Here is a 16,643-nt window from a genome sequence, read left to right as displayed (position 1 = left end):
AGAGCCAGATCGTATCCCCCGCTCTGCCAGTGCTCACATCACACCCTTCCGGAATGGAAGAGGGCTTCAACAATCTTCAGAGGATGATCTCCCCCACTTCCCTGGACATTGCAGAGAGTACTCCAGGGGTCTCCAGGATGCACACATTGCAGGAGGAGGAGGTGGGGAGTGGGCAGACAGAGGTACACACATCATTCTCCCACCAGCTCTGTAGGGGAATACCCTTTTAATAGGGTTCCCTGATGCCACCCCAACAGCACAGTTCCAAAGAGGAAAGATGTTGGGGGTCATAGGTCAGGCATGGGAGGTACAGGGCCTCCCACTCATCACTTGCAATCCTGCAGAGTTTGTGGGCCCGCCCTACAGTGCTTTTTTTTTTTTAGGGGGGAAATCTTCCCCTTCTGATAGAACAGTTGAAGACAGAAAGATTTTCTTCATGGATATCTAAGATTCCTTCCTACTTAGCCCCTCAGGAGGGGAAGATCATGCTTTAAAATGCCAGGTTTGGGTTATTGATATTACAGGCATCTTATTTTTTCAATTAAAAAAAGCAAAGCAATAAGCCATCATATTCTTCATGTAATGTTTGTCGTATTTCCCTTTGCTATGATTTCAGACATTGCAGTCATCTGTAGTGGTGTTTTTATTGCAGGACTTTATCTTTATCCAAGATAATTAGCATAGGGATAATGTGTCAGCTATTTGTCCTTCCAGATTAACAAAGAGCCTGTTTTTCTTTTAGATGTTTGCCTTCGACTGCTCAAGCTATTCAGCACAATTGTAGCCTGACATCCCAAATGTCCATGTTAGGAAAAGGAGCAGCATATTTTCTCCCCTGAAAATCAGCATCTTAAAATTGGAATGAATCCCTTGCTAGTCACATGGTTGATTTGGGAACTCCACATTTGATTGGCTCATTAGTTGCCATAGTAACAAACCAATTTTAGATTCTATTCCTCACTGAAACTCAGTTGTACAGGAAAATGACAGCACTGGTTGTTTATTTAATAGATAAACTCTATTTGTCTTCTTTCAAAACCTACCCGTAATTCATGCCTACAGTATTTCAGCACTCCAAGTGAATAAACAGCAAATACGAAATCAGGATATATAAAAAGTCTTGATTGAAGAAACTGATATTACGGAGGCTTCAGCAAGGACTCTATAGCTGAGGTTGTGTTGTAGTTTCTATAGAAAACTGGGCTAAAATTCCTCTATGTTGGACTTTAATGATCAAACTCAACTGTTTGTAGGAAAACTGAATTTTTTCAGTCACTCTTTGCTGAAGAATTATTTTTAAAATGACCCTTTTTGAAATTTTGAACTTTATTCTATTTACTTTGAGTTCTTCTCACTTAAAAAAAAGTTGCACAGGCTTCAGACTTCACCCAGCAAATCATCTTTACAATCTCTTGGATGTAGTCTAGCTATTGGGACTGGAAATAACGTTTAATAGCCTTTGCTCTAATTTGTCACAGCTGAATTAGTAAATATGACACTCCATACAGATCAGGAGACTTAACAAAAAGTGCCTACATATTTTCATAGGAGGAATAAGAATTGAGAAGAGAATCCACATAGGTGAGCAAGCAAGGTTGGGAGGGGCAGGAGTGCAGGAGGAGACATGGGAACGGAAGTACTCCCCTGTCTTCTCTACCAGAGAGACCGGCTATGGCTTGGGACGGTGGGGAGCGAATCCCTACACTCACATCCAGATCAGCTGAGCTGTTCGCTGGCTCATCATACACCAGCCAATTAAGGTGACATGGAGAACCTTAATTCTGGCATTTGCCTAACGTATGAGTGCTTGATTTTTGCAGTCATAGTGCTCATATAATATAGGTTTCCTTGTGTGTTTCCTTCCTAGTTTTTTACAAAAGCAAATTGAAAAAATATAAATTCCATCATGTGAAATAATATTTACACCAACATAGAACACCAACAGGGTTGGAACCTTTACATCACCTGCCACTTGAGCTAATGGAGAAAAATAGAAGTAGTAGGTTATCATTCTATCAATGCTAATCATGTGGACCAGCATTAGAGCGGAATGAGACACTAGGCACAGACCCTTCCGCCCCTGTTTCCACCCCCTCATCCTTCAAAACTGATCCTTTGTGCCTTGTCCCAGTCCTCTCTTCTCCTCCTCCCAACTTCTCATCCCAGTTACAGTCTCCTTCCCTAGCCAGTCCCAATTTTCCCCTGCTGTTTACCAGCCTTCCTTCTCTTCCTCTCATGCCAGTCTTCTTTCTTCCCCCGCACAGGCTATTTGCCCAGCCACGACTGTGCCCCATCCCCAGGCTTCTCATCTGATCTGTGTCCCTTGTCCGTTTCCCCCTTTTCCCAGTGGCTCCTTGTCCCAAATTCCATGCTCTGCCAGTTCAGTTTTCTACTCCCTCCCCACAAATTCCTCATCCAGTCTGTCTCCGTGACTCCCAGTTAGTCTCCTGCTGCACGCCTCCAGGCTTCTGACCCCAACCTACTCCCTCTGCTGTCTCCCCCATCCATTTCAGCTCTGGTTACCTCCGTGTTTGAGTTATACTGCCTGGGTTCCAGCAGGGGGAGCATTGAGAGCTCTGGACACAGCCTGTCTGCTCTCTGACCGACGCCTAAGTGGGGACATCCTTCGTAGAACTTTGCCCACTTTCCTGAGTGTTGTATTGCTAGTGAAAGTCCACGAGTGGCACTATGCAGAGGCCATCTTGAACTAGCTAAAAGAAATGCTAAAAAAACCCTGTAGCTTTGAGTTGACCTGAAGACAACAATGATTTTATTTTTCTTGGTGGAATGAAAATCTCATGTTGTTTCATTTTGTGGTGGCTTTTACCCTTTTATTCATGTTGGGTTTTTAAAAATATAACAATTTCATTTTGAAATGAAAAGTCAAAATGTTTCATTTTGAAAATATCAAAATCAAGTGTTTTGACTTTTTGGAATTTGTCTTTCTTCATTTTTATTCAGCTATTTGCCAGAATACTATTTGCCAGATTTGACCAAGATTTGCGAACAGTTCAGTTTGACCAAAAATGCAGGAGGAATCAGCTGTTCATGGGGTGGGGCCAGACTCTCACAGTTCTACTACAGAGATGATGGGTTAGCTCCATCTGCTGGTGCTGCACTTTGAAACTAGAGTGAAAGGGTTTTTTAAAAAAGAGAGCTTCCATGCTTGGAAGATGAGAAGGAAGAACCCAGTTGTAATGGGTCATGAAGCACCAGGTGCCAACTTCAGAGAAGGAAAAATTACAGATAGGTAAGTATATGTAACCTTTCTTTCTGCCCCCACAAACTTGCACTGGTCAGTATTTGTTTTAATCCAGATGGAATTATCCATAACTTTCTTTTATTCATGTTCAACTGGTTAAAAACAACAAACTAAAAGTATTGTTTTAGGTGTGGGTTGTTGCAAGTTTCCTCCCTTTCAGGCACTAATTATAATTAAAGTCCCCCTTTTGAGTGACTATTAAGATTAAAATATAATCCAAATGTTCTTTAAGTGTTCTGTAATCTCACATCCTCTCCCCTCAACCACATTTTCAGAGACAAAATGAATGTGCTGAACCATGTTGTATAGATGCAGATGAAGTAGCCCTCAAGGACTTGTAGTTTTCCATATGATCTTCCATTGGTTGGTTTACTGATAGTGACTTGGTGAGTTGTGGTTAATCAGATTCTGAGCACTCTTCTTGAATTCACAGGGAAAGACAAAAGAGAGCAAATGTGAAAGTGCTTGCTGGCAGTTCACTGCCTATCTAAATTACACCAGCTTGCTCAAATCTATAGATCTCATCCCCATTTTATCACTCACCCGGCAATGAAAAGAAGTGCAATAGAAAAAGCCACATTCATGATCCAAATGACACTTAATAGACAAATGTTAAGTTAGTGTGGAATAAACATTCAGTTTCTGGTCCCATTTGATTAGAGTTAATTAGGGCTGTCAATTTATTGCATTTAACTCACGTGATTAACTCAAAAAAATTAATCGCGATAACAAAAATAATCATGATTAATCGCAGTTTTAGTCGCATTGTTAAACAATAGAATACCAATTGAAATTTATTAAATATTTTTGGATGTTTATCTATGTTTTCAAATATATTGATTTAAATTATAACACTGCTCACTGTGTATTATTTTTGATTACAAATATTTGCACTGTAAAAATGATAAAAGAAACAGTATTTTTCAGTTCACCCAATACAAGTACTGTAGTGCAATCTCTTTATTGTGAAAGTGCAACTTACAAATGTAGATTTTTTTTTTGGTTATATAACTGCACTCAAAAACAAAACAATGCAAAACTTTAGAGCCTACAATCCACTCAGTCCTACTTCTCGTTCAGCTAACTGCTAAGACAAACAAGTTTGTTTACATTTACGGGAGATAATGCTGCCCACTTATTTACAATGTCACCAGAAAGTAAGACAGGCATTTGCATGGCACTTTTGTAGCTGGCATTGCAAGGTATTTACATGCCAGATACGCTAAATATTCATATGCCCCTTCATGCTTCAGCCACCATTCCAGACGACATGCTTCCATGCTGATGACGCTCATTAAAAAAACAATGCGTTAATTAAATTTGTGACTGAACTCCTTGGGGGAGAATTGTATGTCCCCTGCTCTGTTCTACCCGCATTCTGCCATGTATTTCATGTTATAATACTCTCGGATGATGACCCAGAACATGTTGTTCATTTTAAGAACACTTTCACTGCAGATTTGACAAAACATAAAGAAGGCACCAATGTGAGATTTCTAAAGGTAGCTACAGCACTCGACCCAAGGTTTAAGAATCTGAAGTGCCTTCCAAAATATGAGAGGGATGAGGTCTGGAGCATGCTTTCAGAAGTATTAAAAGAGCAACACTCCGATGTGGAAACCGATGCAGAACCCGAACCACCAAAAAAGAAAATTAGCCTTCTGCTGGTGGCATTGGACTCAGATGATGAAAATGAACATGCGTCGGACTGCACTGCTTTGGATTGTTGTTGAGCAGAACCTGTCATCAGCATGGACGCATGTCTTCTGGAATGGTGGTTGAAGCATGAATCTTTAGCGCATCTGGCACGTAAATATCTCACGACACTTGTTACAACAGTGCCATAAGAACACCTGTTCTTCTTTGAGTGATTGCTCATGTGTATTCCACAATAGGTGTGCATGCTCCCCATGTGCACCGGTGCCGGAAGTTTTTCCCCTAGCAGTACCCATGGGGGAGTGCCCCCCATGACCCCTGGAGTGGTGCCTGCCTGGCGCGGTATAAGGGGAACTGCGCACTCCCCCCACCCTCAGTTCCTTCTTGCCACCAGTGAAGGTGTGTCAGAACTGCTCTGCTCCAGCTTTGTTGTAGCTCGTCCCCAGAACTCTTTGTTCGTTCAGCGTTAGTATCTGTAGTTAGTTAGCTGTTTAGTTAGGCAGTGAGCCCAGGCCGGGGCATACCCCGCGCCCTGGGGTTTAAGTCGTGCAGCTCTTGTAGGCGTTCTATGCCATTAAGTGATCTGCATGTAGACTGTTTGCGCTGCTTGGGAGAAACCCATATCAGCAAAAGGTGCAAGATCTGCAAGTCGTTTAAGCCTCGGACCAAAAGAGAAAGGGACATTAGGCTCCAGGCCATCCTGATGGAGTCAGTGCTGTCCCCAACCCCGGCATGCCGCTCCAAACCGGTACCTGGCACTGCGGCGTCGGTATGGGGTGACCCTCTGGTGCCATTGACCAGTCAGCACTGCTCCCTATCCACGGGGCATGCCAAGGGGGCCAGGAAGACTCCCTCTTTGCAGCGGCACTGAGGGAAGTCTGGGACAGAGGCTAGGCCCATGTTTGGCAGTCCTCGATCCCCACTGGGCCCCAGGCGTCCCACTCATGTTGAGCAGATTAGCCCGGCCCCTTCAGAACAGGCCTCTCCGGATGTCCAGAAGCCATCCACACCTGAAGCTCTCCAGGCGGCCCAGGACGTTATGTCCATGCCGGTGCCTGGAGCAGCGCCGATGTCAGCCCCGTGCTCCAGAGGCAAGCCGCCGCTGGGATCTCCACAGTCGCCTCTGGCCCGGTACTGGTCTCGGTCGAGGGAATGTTCCCAACACCAATCACTGCCCAGTGATCGCTCGGGGCAGAGTCCAGGTGGATCGCCCTTGACACGGACCAGACTGTCCGGCTGGGTTCTGGCTGGCCGGGACTCGCAGCACTGCTCATCCTCAAGGAGCGAATATCGGCAGGACTGTGGCGGGCATCACCATCGGTCCTCGTCTTGGAGAGGGTACCGCAGTCGATCACGGCACGGTTGTCGACGCCATTCCCGCTTAGACTCCCACTCCAAGTCTCCACCAAGACATCGCAGCCGCGGGCGTCAATCGCCGACATTTCGCTGTCGCGGGTCTGCCCATCGAGGCCGTTCGCAGAGCAGCTGTCACCGCCAGTACTGGTCCTCCACATCGAGATCGCGGTCCTGTGGCCGTCGTAGATCCCGGCACCGCTGCTCCTCCTGGTCCAGAGACAGCAGCAGATCTTATGCCAGCCTGGTTTCCATTCATAGCCATTCTTCGATGGGCCAGGCCAGCCAACCCGAACAGCCGGTGCCACAGCAGGTGCAGTGGCACCAAGCATCGTGGCCGGCCCAATGGTACCAGTGGGCACTGTGGCCTTCAGTGCAGCCCTTGGTGGGAGCTTGCTCTGTGGCCGGAGCTTCGGAGGTGCCGTCGGCCTCCCTCTCCAGACTCCTGAGAGAGGCGGTGGGACATGCGTCCTCGGCGCCATGCCCGGAGTCTGACCAGGTGGTGGACCCTCCGGTGCCGGCCGACACCCAGAGCACCACACTGGCTTCTTCGCACCGCCTGGAGGAGACGATTGCAGCCCCACCCCACTCCGTCTCACAGGAGGACTTCAGGGCCCACCAAGAACTCTTAAAGAGGGTGGCAGCAAGACTCCACCTCCAGGCAGAGGAGATGGAGGAGCCCTCAGACTCTCTGTTTAACATGTTGTCCCCATCGGCACTGGGTAGGGTGGTCTTGCCTGTCCATGAAGGGGTGGCTAAGATTTCAAATGCTCATTGGCCCCCAGCTCTAAAAAGGTGGGACACAAGTACTTTGTACACACTAAGGGACATGAGTACTTGTATACCCACCCGGTGCCCAACTCCCTGGTGGTCGAGTTGGTCAACCACAGGGAACGTCAGGGTCAGCCAGCCCTGACCCCAAAGAACAAAGACAGACTCTTGGAGACTGGACTCTTTCGGAAGGTGTCATAAATGTAAAGGGAAATCCCTTAAATCCCTCCTGGCCAGAGGAAAAACCCTTTCACCTGTAAAGGGTTAAGAAGCTAGGATAACCTCGCTGGCACCTAACCAAAATGACCAATGAGGAGACAAGATACCTTCAAAGCTGGAGGGGGGGAAAACAAAGGGTCTTCTTTGTCTGTGGGTTGCTTTTGCCAGGACCAGAGCAGGAATGAACTCCTGTAAAGAGTTAGTAAGCAATCTAGTTAGATATGCATTAGATTCTGTTTTGTTTAAATGGCTGATAAAATAAGTTGTGCTGAATGGAATGTATATTCCTGTTTTTGTGTCTTTTTGTAACTTAAGGTTTTGCCTAGAGGGATTCTCTATGTGTTGAATCTGATTACCCTGTAAGGTATTTACCATCCTGATTTTACAGAGTTGATTCTTTCACTTTTTCTTTAATTAAAATTCTTCTTTTAAGAACCTGATTGCTTTTTTCATTGTTCTTAAGATCCAAGGGTTTGGGTCTGTGTTCACCTGTGCAAATTGGTGAGGATTTTTATCAAGCCTTCTCAGGAAAGGGGGTGTAGTGCTTGGGGGGATTTTTTGGGGGGGAGACGTTTCCAAGTGGGCACTTCCCCTGTTCTTTGTGTAACACTTTGGTGGTGGCAGCTTTTAACTTAAGCTGGTAAGAATAAGCTTAGGGGGTCTTTCATGCACGTCCCCACATCTGTACCCTAGAGTTCAGAGTGGGGAAGGAACCTTGACAGAAGGAAAGTTTATTCATCTTCGAGCTTCCAGTTACAAGTGGCAAACCATCAGGCTCTCCTGGGCCAGTACGAATTCAATCTGTGGGGCTCCCTGCCCAAGTTTGAAGAGTCCCTTCAGGAGCGTGATAGGAAGGCGCTAATGGAGGAAGGGCCAGCGGCCGCTAGGAGGAAGGGCTGCGGACACGACCACATGATCAATGGCCTCCGCGGTGTCCAGGAGACGGGCGTCGTGGCTCCTGCTCTCTGGGCTGTCCAGCGAGGCGCAGTCCTCCATGCAGGATCTCCCATTTGATGGGCAAGCTCTGTTTGCGGAGGAAACAGATACAAGGCTGCATGGCATGAAAGACTCCCGCATGACCCTCCAGACTCTGGGCCTCTGTGTCCCGGCTCCAGCAAAACCTAAGTTCAAGCTGCAGCAGACTCCCACCCAGGCTGCCCTCCTGAAGTACGAGGCTGCCCATAAGAAGCAGCGGGACTATAAGAGACGCCCTCAGAGGCAGCCTCGGCCTGCCCCCCAGCCTGAGTCCTCCAAGGGCAAGTAGGCGGGGAAAAGGCGTTTTTGACAGGATGTTCGGGGGCACCCCACCAGTCCTCATCAGGGATCCACCCTCAATAGAGCTTCCCTTCTCCAACTGGTTGTGTGCTTTCCTCCCAGAATGGTCGCGGCTAACCTTGGATCGATGGGTCCTCAACACCATCACCCAGGGTTACACCCTCCAGTTTACCTACAGGTACTGCTAGGGAAAAAACTTCCAGCACCCGTGCATGTGGCTAGCATGCACACCTATTGTGGAATAGACATGAGCAACACATCTCGAAGAACACCAGTTACGGAAAAGGTAACCGTCTTTTCTCACTTTCAGGTGACATTATGAACAGGTTTCAGAGTGAGTTTGTGGGGCGGGGGGCGGAGGGTGAGAAAACCTGTATTTGTGCTGGAAATGGCCCAACTTGATGATCACTTTAGATAAGCTATTACCAGCAGGAGAGTGGGGTGGGAGGAGGTATTGTTTCATGGTCTCTGTGTATATAATGTCTTCTGCAGTTTCCACAGTATGCATCCGATGAAGTGAGCTGTAGCTCACGAAAGCTCATGCTCAAATAAATTGGTTAGTCTCTAAGGTGCCACAAGTACTCCTTTTCTTATTATGAACAAGAATTGGGCAGCATTACCTCCTACAAATGTAAACAAACTTGTTTGTGTGAGCGATTGGCTGAAAAAGAAGTAGGACTGATTGGACTTTGTAGGCTCTAAAGTTTTACATTGTTTTATTTTTGAACGCGTTTTTTTTTTGTACATAATTCTACATTCATAAGTTCAACTTTCATGATGAAGAGATTGCACCAGAGTACTTGTATTAGGTGAATTGATAAACACTATTTCTTTTGTTGTTTTACAGTGCAAATATTTGTAATAAAGAATAAATATAAAGTGAGCACTGTCCGCTTTGTGTTCTGTGTTGTAATTGAAATAAATATATTTGAAAATGTAGAAAACATCAAAAAATATTTAAATAAATGATATTCTTTTATTGTTTAACAGTGCAATTGATCACACAGTTAATTTTTTTAATTGCACGATTAATCACGATTAATTTTTTTATTGCTTGACAGCCCTAGAGTTAATTTATCCATACAAATAGCACTATGTTAGATGCTGAAGATGTACTTTTCTACTCTTAGAGGTGATGATGGTATTTTTGCTTTGTGCTAATGCAAAACAACAAAAGTAGCTGACCATTGATTCTCTGTACTCATCCTTTCTCTTTTAATTGAATAAGTATGTGTCCAATACGCAAAGAAATAGTGGGTAAATAAGCACTCTTAAGTCCAGATCCTGCAATGCGTTCTGGGTAGGGTGACCAGATGTCCCGATTTTATAGGGACAGTCCCGATTTTGGGGGCTTTTTCTTATATATGTGCCTATTACCCCCCACCGCCTGTCCCAGTTTTTCACACTTGCTATCTGGTCACCCTAGTTCTGGGCAGCCAGATGAATGCCGATGCTGAGCCATTTTCAAGCCAGTAGTAGTCTGTGTGGGTGCGGCACTTTGTCTTCATGGACTTCATTACAGGATTGAGACCTTAATTAACAAGTACAATACTCTTGAAATATTTGATGACAGTAACACAGTTGTGCTCCCCTGCGCTCTCTGCAAGCAATGTGATGGGCAGGGATTGTTTGAAAACATTCTTGTTCTGGAATTGAAGATTAGAAAAAAAAGACATTGCGGCCTGGGGTCACGTTTTTGCTGGGCTTTGAGCTAGGTGTGAAATTTGAATCTGAACTAAACTGAACACTTCCAGCTAAGTCATTTTCCTCTGTGATTGGCCTGAACAGTGTAGACTGGACCACATTGTTAAAAAGCAGCCATTACAAAAATCATATTTGAGCCTGGTTGGGACTAACTTTTGAAAATGGTTTCAAAACAGTTTGGTCCAGTCAGTGCTGGCCATCAATCCATGTCTAAAACTTGTTTAGCAGGAATAGTGTTTAAATAAAGTTCAAACTTGGTTTTCACACACTGTTCATGGCCCAGTGCAGACAAGGCCTATATGATGCGGGTGAGGGAGTTAGTACCAGGTTTTGTATCTTTTTGCATTTAGGTTACTGGTTAGATACTATCCAAGTTCAGGTCAGTCATGACCATCTTGACAACCTTTCAATTGTGTATGTAAAATAAAACTCTGGTCTTGGTACAATATTTGGTACAGCTATCCATTTCACAAAAAACACCATCAAAAAGCTAATGAACTCATTTTTCTCCCTTAGAGGCAGTCCCTCCACAATTGAAGCACCTTGTTATGGCAGCATGTAGGAAGCTTGCAGTCCAACTGCTTGTATTTGTAACTGTTCTTTGACTAAACAGCAGTTTATATAGCTATTTAGCTGAAAAGCCCATGGTCCAAAGCTGTTTAATTGCATGCCTTTCACAAGCATTAAGCAATTAAAAATACCTGGGGGGAAAAAGTGTCTGGACATAATAATAATTTTTAAATGTTCTCCTATTAAGTAGTACAGTATAGTGTGTAAGCTTTAGATTGTTCATCTAATACTCCTACTGTAAAATTATGTCCCTATTGAAACCAGTGGGAATTTTGGCATTGGCATCACTGAGTCAGGTTTTCACCCCATTTACTAATAAGAGTCTTCAGAATTCATGTGCTTTACTACCCTCTGTAAAAGTCTGAGAGGAGTTCCCAGTAGACTAAAATAAAGACCATTTTATCTGAGCAATTTCACAAATCCTGAGGAACATTATTTAGTGACAGCATGATATAACCTCTATTTTTCAACAGTTCAAATGATGTCAACTCAGCCTACTGTGAATACACAGAGAAAGATGAATAAGCTTATACAGTGTGTTCATATTTTATGTAATTTCTATCAAACATTTTTACCAAACTATCTATCTTAGTTGTTTAACCAGGGCTAATCTATCTCTTGCTGAGCTGCCTTCAGTGTATTATAATTCTTGCAGTGATTAAAGATTAAAACAGAATATATTTTCAGAGGAAGTAATATAGAGCATACCACTCTGCTCTTTAATGGAAGCTGATTTCTACTTCTGTCTCAAACAGATGGAATACATTTTTTCTTTCATAGCACAATTATTTAAGGAGGGATCTCTGCAGAATTTGCCCTTATGCCTTACAGTGAACTTTTTTCAAAACAAAGATAAAGTAGGCTTCAACAGCTGATAAATGTGATGCCCTCTTTCCAACATAATTTTGGGGAAAATGGCTAATTTGATTTTTTTGAAGGCTCCCCTTTTAAGCAGAGATTTACAAATAGAGGATTGACTGTGCCTTTTAATTGTAAACATTCAGGGTTGTTTTACATTAGTCGTCTTTTCCTTTCTGGTCACAAATTCTGACAAACTTTATGAAATGACTGGAGGTGCTGTTTTTCTAAAGCAAAAGATTACATCAGCTGGGGAACTAGCAGTTACTTGAGCATACTTGCACACTCAACACTGAGCTTCATTTTAACAGCTTCAGTAGTAATCGTCTTTACAGTCCTTGCTAAAATCAGTGGCTTTAATTTCAGATTGACATAAAGTGCTAATGTGGGATTCTGCTGGATACTTCTATACGTGTCGTGGCATTTGAAAACTCACAGGCAATCTTCTTTTGTATAAAGTATATGGAAGGATGTGCTTTTTGTCTTCCATTATCATTTTCCTACAATTTCTTCTACATCAATCTTTTTTCTAATTTTCCTTCCATGCCATAGGGGAAAATCAGTCTTCCCCTTTTGGGAGAGCATGTAAAGAAACAATCCCCTAGAAGAAAGTTTCTCATCCATCTAAAATCTAACTGGAGTTCTTCCAGTGTGGAAGTCTTCAGGGTCTAGTTTATTGAGCACCTCCGTATTAGTCTATTGCGTGTGTTCACTAAGTTGTCATGTGAACCTGTATGAAACCTATTGAGAGCATATGCTCAGTAAACGTAATATGCTTTAGTGCCCCTAAGTGATGAAGAGGAGGGAGGCATTCTCTTTGAGAACATCGCCAAGTCTGCCATTGATCCCTTCGACACATCTTCTGGATCTGTACAGCTGATTGCTATCAAACCTGTAGCATTGCCTCCCACTCACCCTGCATCAGACAGGAGCCAGGAATCTGCTATCATTAATGGCGAGGTAAGAGTAATCTGACAGTGTTTCACCTGCTGGTTTCTTGATTATATCTGGAGGCACACATTGTGATAGGACCTTAGGTTGGTGCATTGAAGAGAGAGAGGAGAAATGTTAGAAGCCTTTCACCCTTTGTGTGGCTTATGTAAAATCCTGTCTCAAATGCAGTCTCTGTGCTCAGGACCCACTCTTTCCTTACACACCTATAGATGTATGGTGCCCTGAAGGAGAAAGCCTATCTAGGTTCTTTTACAGCCCTCATCCCTGTTGTATTTGAACATCTGACAATTGTTAAGGGATTTTATCTTCCCAGCACCACATTTTAGAAAAAAGGGAACTGAGGCAAAGGGTAGATTAAGACATACTTTTTCAGGTTCACAGAGGAAGTCCGTGTCTGAACTGGGAATTGAACCTAGATCTCATAAGTCCCATTTTAGTGCCCTGTTGCTAACTAGATTATCCTTCCTGCTCACAGTGGGATGGGGAGAAAGCAGGGCCATGCCTTCGCTCTGTTTGTGTGCTGGCTTGCATATTAGGTACAATTGCTCCTGAGGTCCCCATAGAATCTTGTGGGTCTGCACTGGGATCTAATGGGGCCATTGACCAAATGCCGCAGCTTGGCTCTGAGACTTGTATTATTTTACAAATAATATTGTAAATATTTCTATTTAGATTTTGTTCTAGAACAAACTGCTTTTATGCAGAATGGGGGAATTTATATACCTAATGTGGAGGGAAGGCTTCTTATTTGCTCCTCCATGCTGCACACTTATGTAAAGGCTAACTCTTTATTGGACAAAATCAACACTTTAAACTGCTAGCCAGTTAGAAATACAATAAAAGACAGTGTAGTCAAGCTACCCGTGTGAGACCAGATTAGGGCATTATATCATGTCCTACTTTTGTGCTTGTATTTTAAGCTCTAACGCGTCACAATTGTCATTTTATATCCAGCGTCATGGCATGCACAATATTCAATGCCTATTTTTCTTCCAAGAATTGTGGGCTGTGTATCATCAGAGTAAGACCTAGGAACATACAAATGATATTCCCTCACATACTCACAGATATGATGGAGTTCTTAAGGAGATCGTAGAATTTGACTTTTTAGTCACAAACCCTAAATAAAGCAGACATTTTTTTACACAGTCAACTTTGGGCAAAAGTGAAATTTGTTCAAATATACAGAATACTGCCCCCAGGCCTCCCTAAAAATAAACATTGTTTGGGTCAAGAAGATGGTTGGCTGACATCAGCTCTCTTCTTCTGTGGCTGTGGATTGAGTCACTGTTATGATGTACTTAGTTCCAGGAGATTAAAATTTATTTAACCATCTGCAAGTCGTACAAAATACGACTCTGTCCCTTGCATTTCCCTAGTGCTGACAGATGGCCTGGTGTGGTGCAAGAGGCAATCTGCAAAGCAAAGCGCTGCACATCAAATACACTTTTAAAATGTAGTTGAGAAATCATCAGCATGGCATAGTCATCTGAAATTCGTTCACCTTCCATTAGGTAAACAAAGCCTTGAAGCAGAAGTCCGATATAGAGCACTATCGCAACAAGCTGCGCTTGAAAGCCAAGAGGAAAGGATACTATGATTTCCCCCAGATTGACAACAACAAGGGGCTGACAGAAAGAAAAAAGATATATGAGAAAGCACAAAAGGAAATAGACCATGTTTTGGAACCAGAGGCAGATGTATCTTCTCCATTTGCAGAGCCTAAAAACAGGTGAGATGTTTTTGTTTTTTATATACATCTAGAAAGTAGGCACTGCCTCAGGGCTGTACGGCAGAAGACTCATCTGAAGTGCAAACATCCATCACTGATGATGAAAAGGTGTATTACATATTAATGTTTAATCTGTTCCGTGCCTCCTATTTCATGAAGAAAATTGATATTGCCCAAGATTATTTCTGAATGTTTCACATTTAGTAAAACCATAACATGGTTACAGAAGAAGAAGTGGAAAGAGAACAAAATTACTTGAAGGTTGCACGGTTCCAGGTCTTTTGTGAGCCATTTTTAAAGTGATCTAAGCTGAAAATGTGCTCAGGTTATTATTCAAAAGACTGATTATTCTAGAAATGGATTTGAGCCAGGAATTTGCATTTGACTCCGATCTTCTGCAAAGTGCAACAGTGATCCAATCTATCATTTTGTTCTAGGCACACCTGTAATTATTTCCAGAGCTGGATCTAAGATATAGGTAACTTAGACCCAGCAAATTAGAACATGCCACCATTATGTCTGTTGATTTCAGTATCTCCTTCAGCAGTTAATGGTAACCACTTGCTACGGTGCTTTCTTCACTTCATTGCTCTGGGATCTTGGATAGGTCATTTAATCTCTGACATAATTTACTCATCTCTAAAACGAGTAAGGGTATTGTGAGACATCATCAATGTTTGTGTGGCATTTTATAGCCCTTGGAGGCAATATACAAATGAAGAGCATTCATTTTCAGATACAGAGATGTACTAGTGGAGGAGAGGGCCAGGAGCCCCAACTATATGCATTGCACCGGGGCTGGCCATCCTTGCAGGCTCTGGTCTGCACTAAGTTCCCCCAGTAGTGTACCTCGAGCACAAGTTGCCTTACAAAGCGAGGAGGTCACGCCAAGATCTCCCCTCAACAGCTAGTAGAGCCGGCCTTGTTGGGAGTGGCAGCACAGTCGGCATGCTCCCCCATTTCACAGGTGAGAGAGATTGTAGCCAGGATTCTAAAAGCGCTGGTCTTGGAATATAAGCAATAGCTGCAGACAAATGAGCTTGTTTATGTGAGGGCCTGGAGAGAGTGGGAAGTGGAGTTTGAGAAGCCTTGTCCCAGGGTTTTACCGGTAGATTAATGAAGAAAAAAGATTCTGATTAAATTGTATCTAGTGTCCTTGCTGAAGGGTCTGGGGCATCAGTTCCTTGAATAGGAATTCAGTGAGGGAGGAATATATTGTTACATATGCATAGAAAAGGTAAGATATTGAACGTGAATATTAGTATTTTACAGTAATCCTATTTTTATTAGCACAATCTGTCCTGAGAATATAAATGAGGCCTGTAGAAACATGAATATTAATGTGTACAATACAAACAATGCAGTACTGAAGCCATATTTTGGATATTTATTATGTACCCTAAGTGGTGTGGGGAAACGTTTAGAACATTATACATGAAGCTTTAATATTAACCATCTGCTCTTTGTTAGATATACCAATATTTGTTTGTTTATGCACCAGTATGCTGACAGATCCTGGAATACTTTTGTTTTTCTAAGTGTGCTTTCTAATGTATTGTGTAAACCAATGGGTAAGCTATTTTAGACAAAGTTCATTGTTACGAAAAACTGCATCTAGGCAAGTACTCTGAACTGTCAAGGAATGATCTCTCTGCCTTCTGGGGCCGAGCCATTAAATGTTAATTGTACAAACACTAGAGATGCTTGCTGAATAGAGCTGGGCTACAGGAACTAAAAACAAAGGTATCATTCCCTGAATCACTTTCTGTAAAGATGTCAGGCATTTTCAAAATTTGGGAATGTTTCTTGCCACAGAAAAATTGACCGTTTCTTGAAAACAACCACTTTTATGGTCCCCACACCAACATCTAGAATGACAGATTTGCTGTAGATACCTAACTTGATATGCTGCAGGACATTTCCCAGCTTCAAGCTTTTCTTTTTTTTTCTTTCTTTTTCTTTTTTTTTTTTTTTTTTTTTTTTTTTTTTTACAGAATATAAGTTTATTGGATGAATACAGTAACATGATATTGCAGCCTAGTGCAACTCTCTGAGAGATGAACTGATATAATCCAATTGCTATAATAAAACCCATCACTCTTACAGCAGTCTAGTTTAGCATAAGACTAATACAGCTTGCTTTGTATCATTGTCCAGATATTGATACGCAGTTAAAAACCTATATTTTAAATAGTTCACATTTTTAAAGATAACATACTGTAGAAGTAGGTAAAAGAATAAAGATTTCAGAGTTCCTGGAAAAAATGGCATGTTACCCTCTTGTTTCAC

General features: G+C 42.9%; 1 protein-coding gene across 2 annotated transcripts in view; it reads left to right on the top strand.

Annotated features, from left to right (window-relative positions):
- Positions 1-16,643, top strand: part of KIAA1549L (KIAA1549 like) — a 207,620-nt gene that overhangs the window by 156,534 nt on the left and 34,443 nt on the right. For both annotated transcript variants that reach the window (XM_043549158.1, XM_037899872.2), the window contains 2 exons: positions 12,450-12,628; positions 14,137-14,354. In XM_043549158.1, coding sequence (XP_043405093.1) covers positions 12,450-12,628; positions 14,137-14,354 — 397 coding nt within the window. The remainder of the gene's footprint in view (positions 1-12,449; positions 12,629-14,136; positions 14,355-16,643) is intronic.

The sequence above is a fragment of the Chelonia mydas genome, chromosome 6, assembly GCF_015237465.2.
Source record: "Chelonia mydas isolate rCheMyd1 chromosome 6, rCheMyd1.pri.v2, whole genome shotgun sequence".
NCBI lineage: Eukaryota > Metazoa > Chordata > Testudines > Cheloniidae > Chelonia > Chelonia mydas.
The sequence above is the reverse complement of the archived record's forward strand: the minus strand, read 5'-3'. Positions and strand labels throughout refer to the sequence as shown.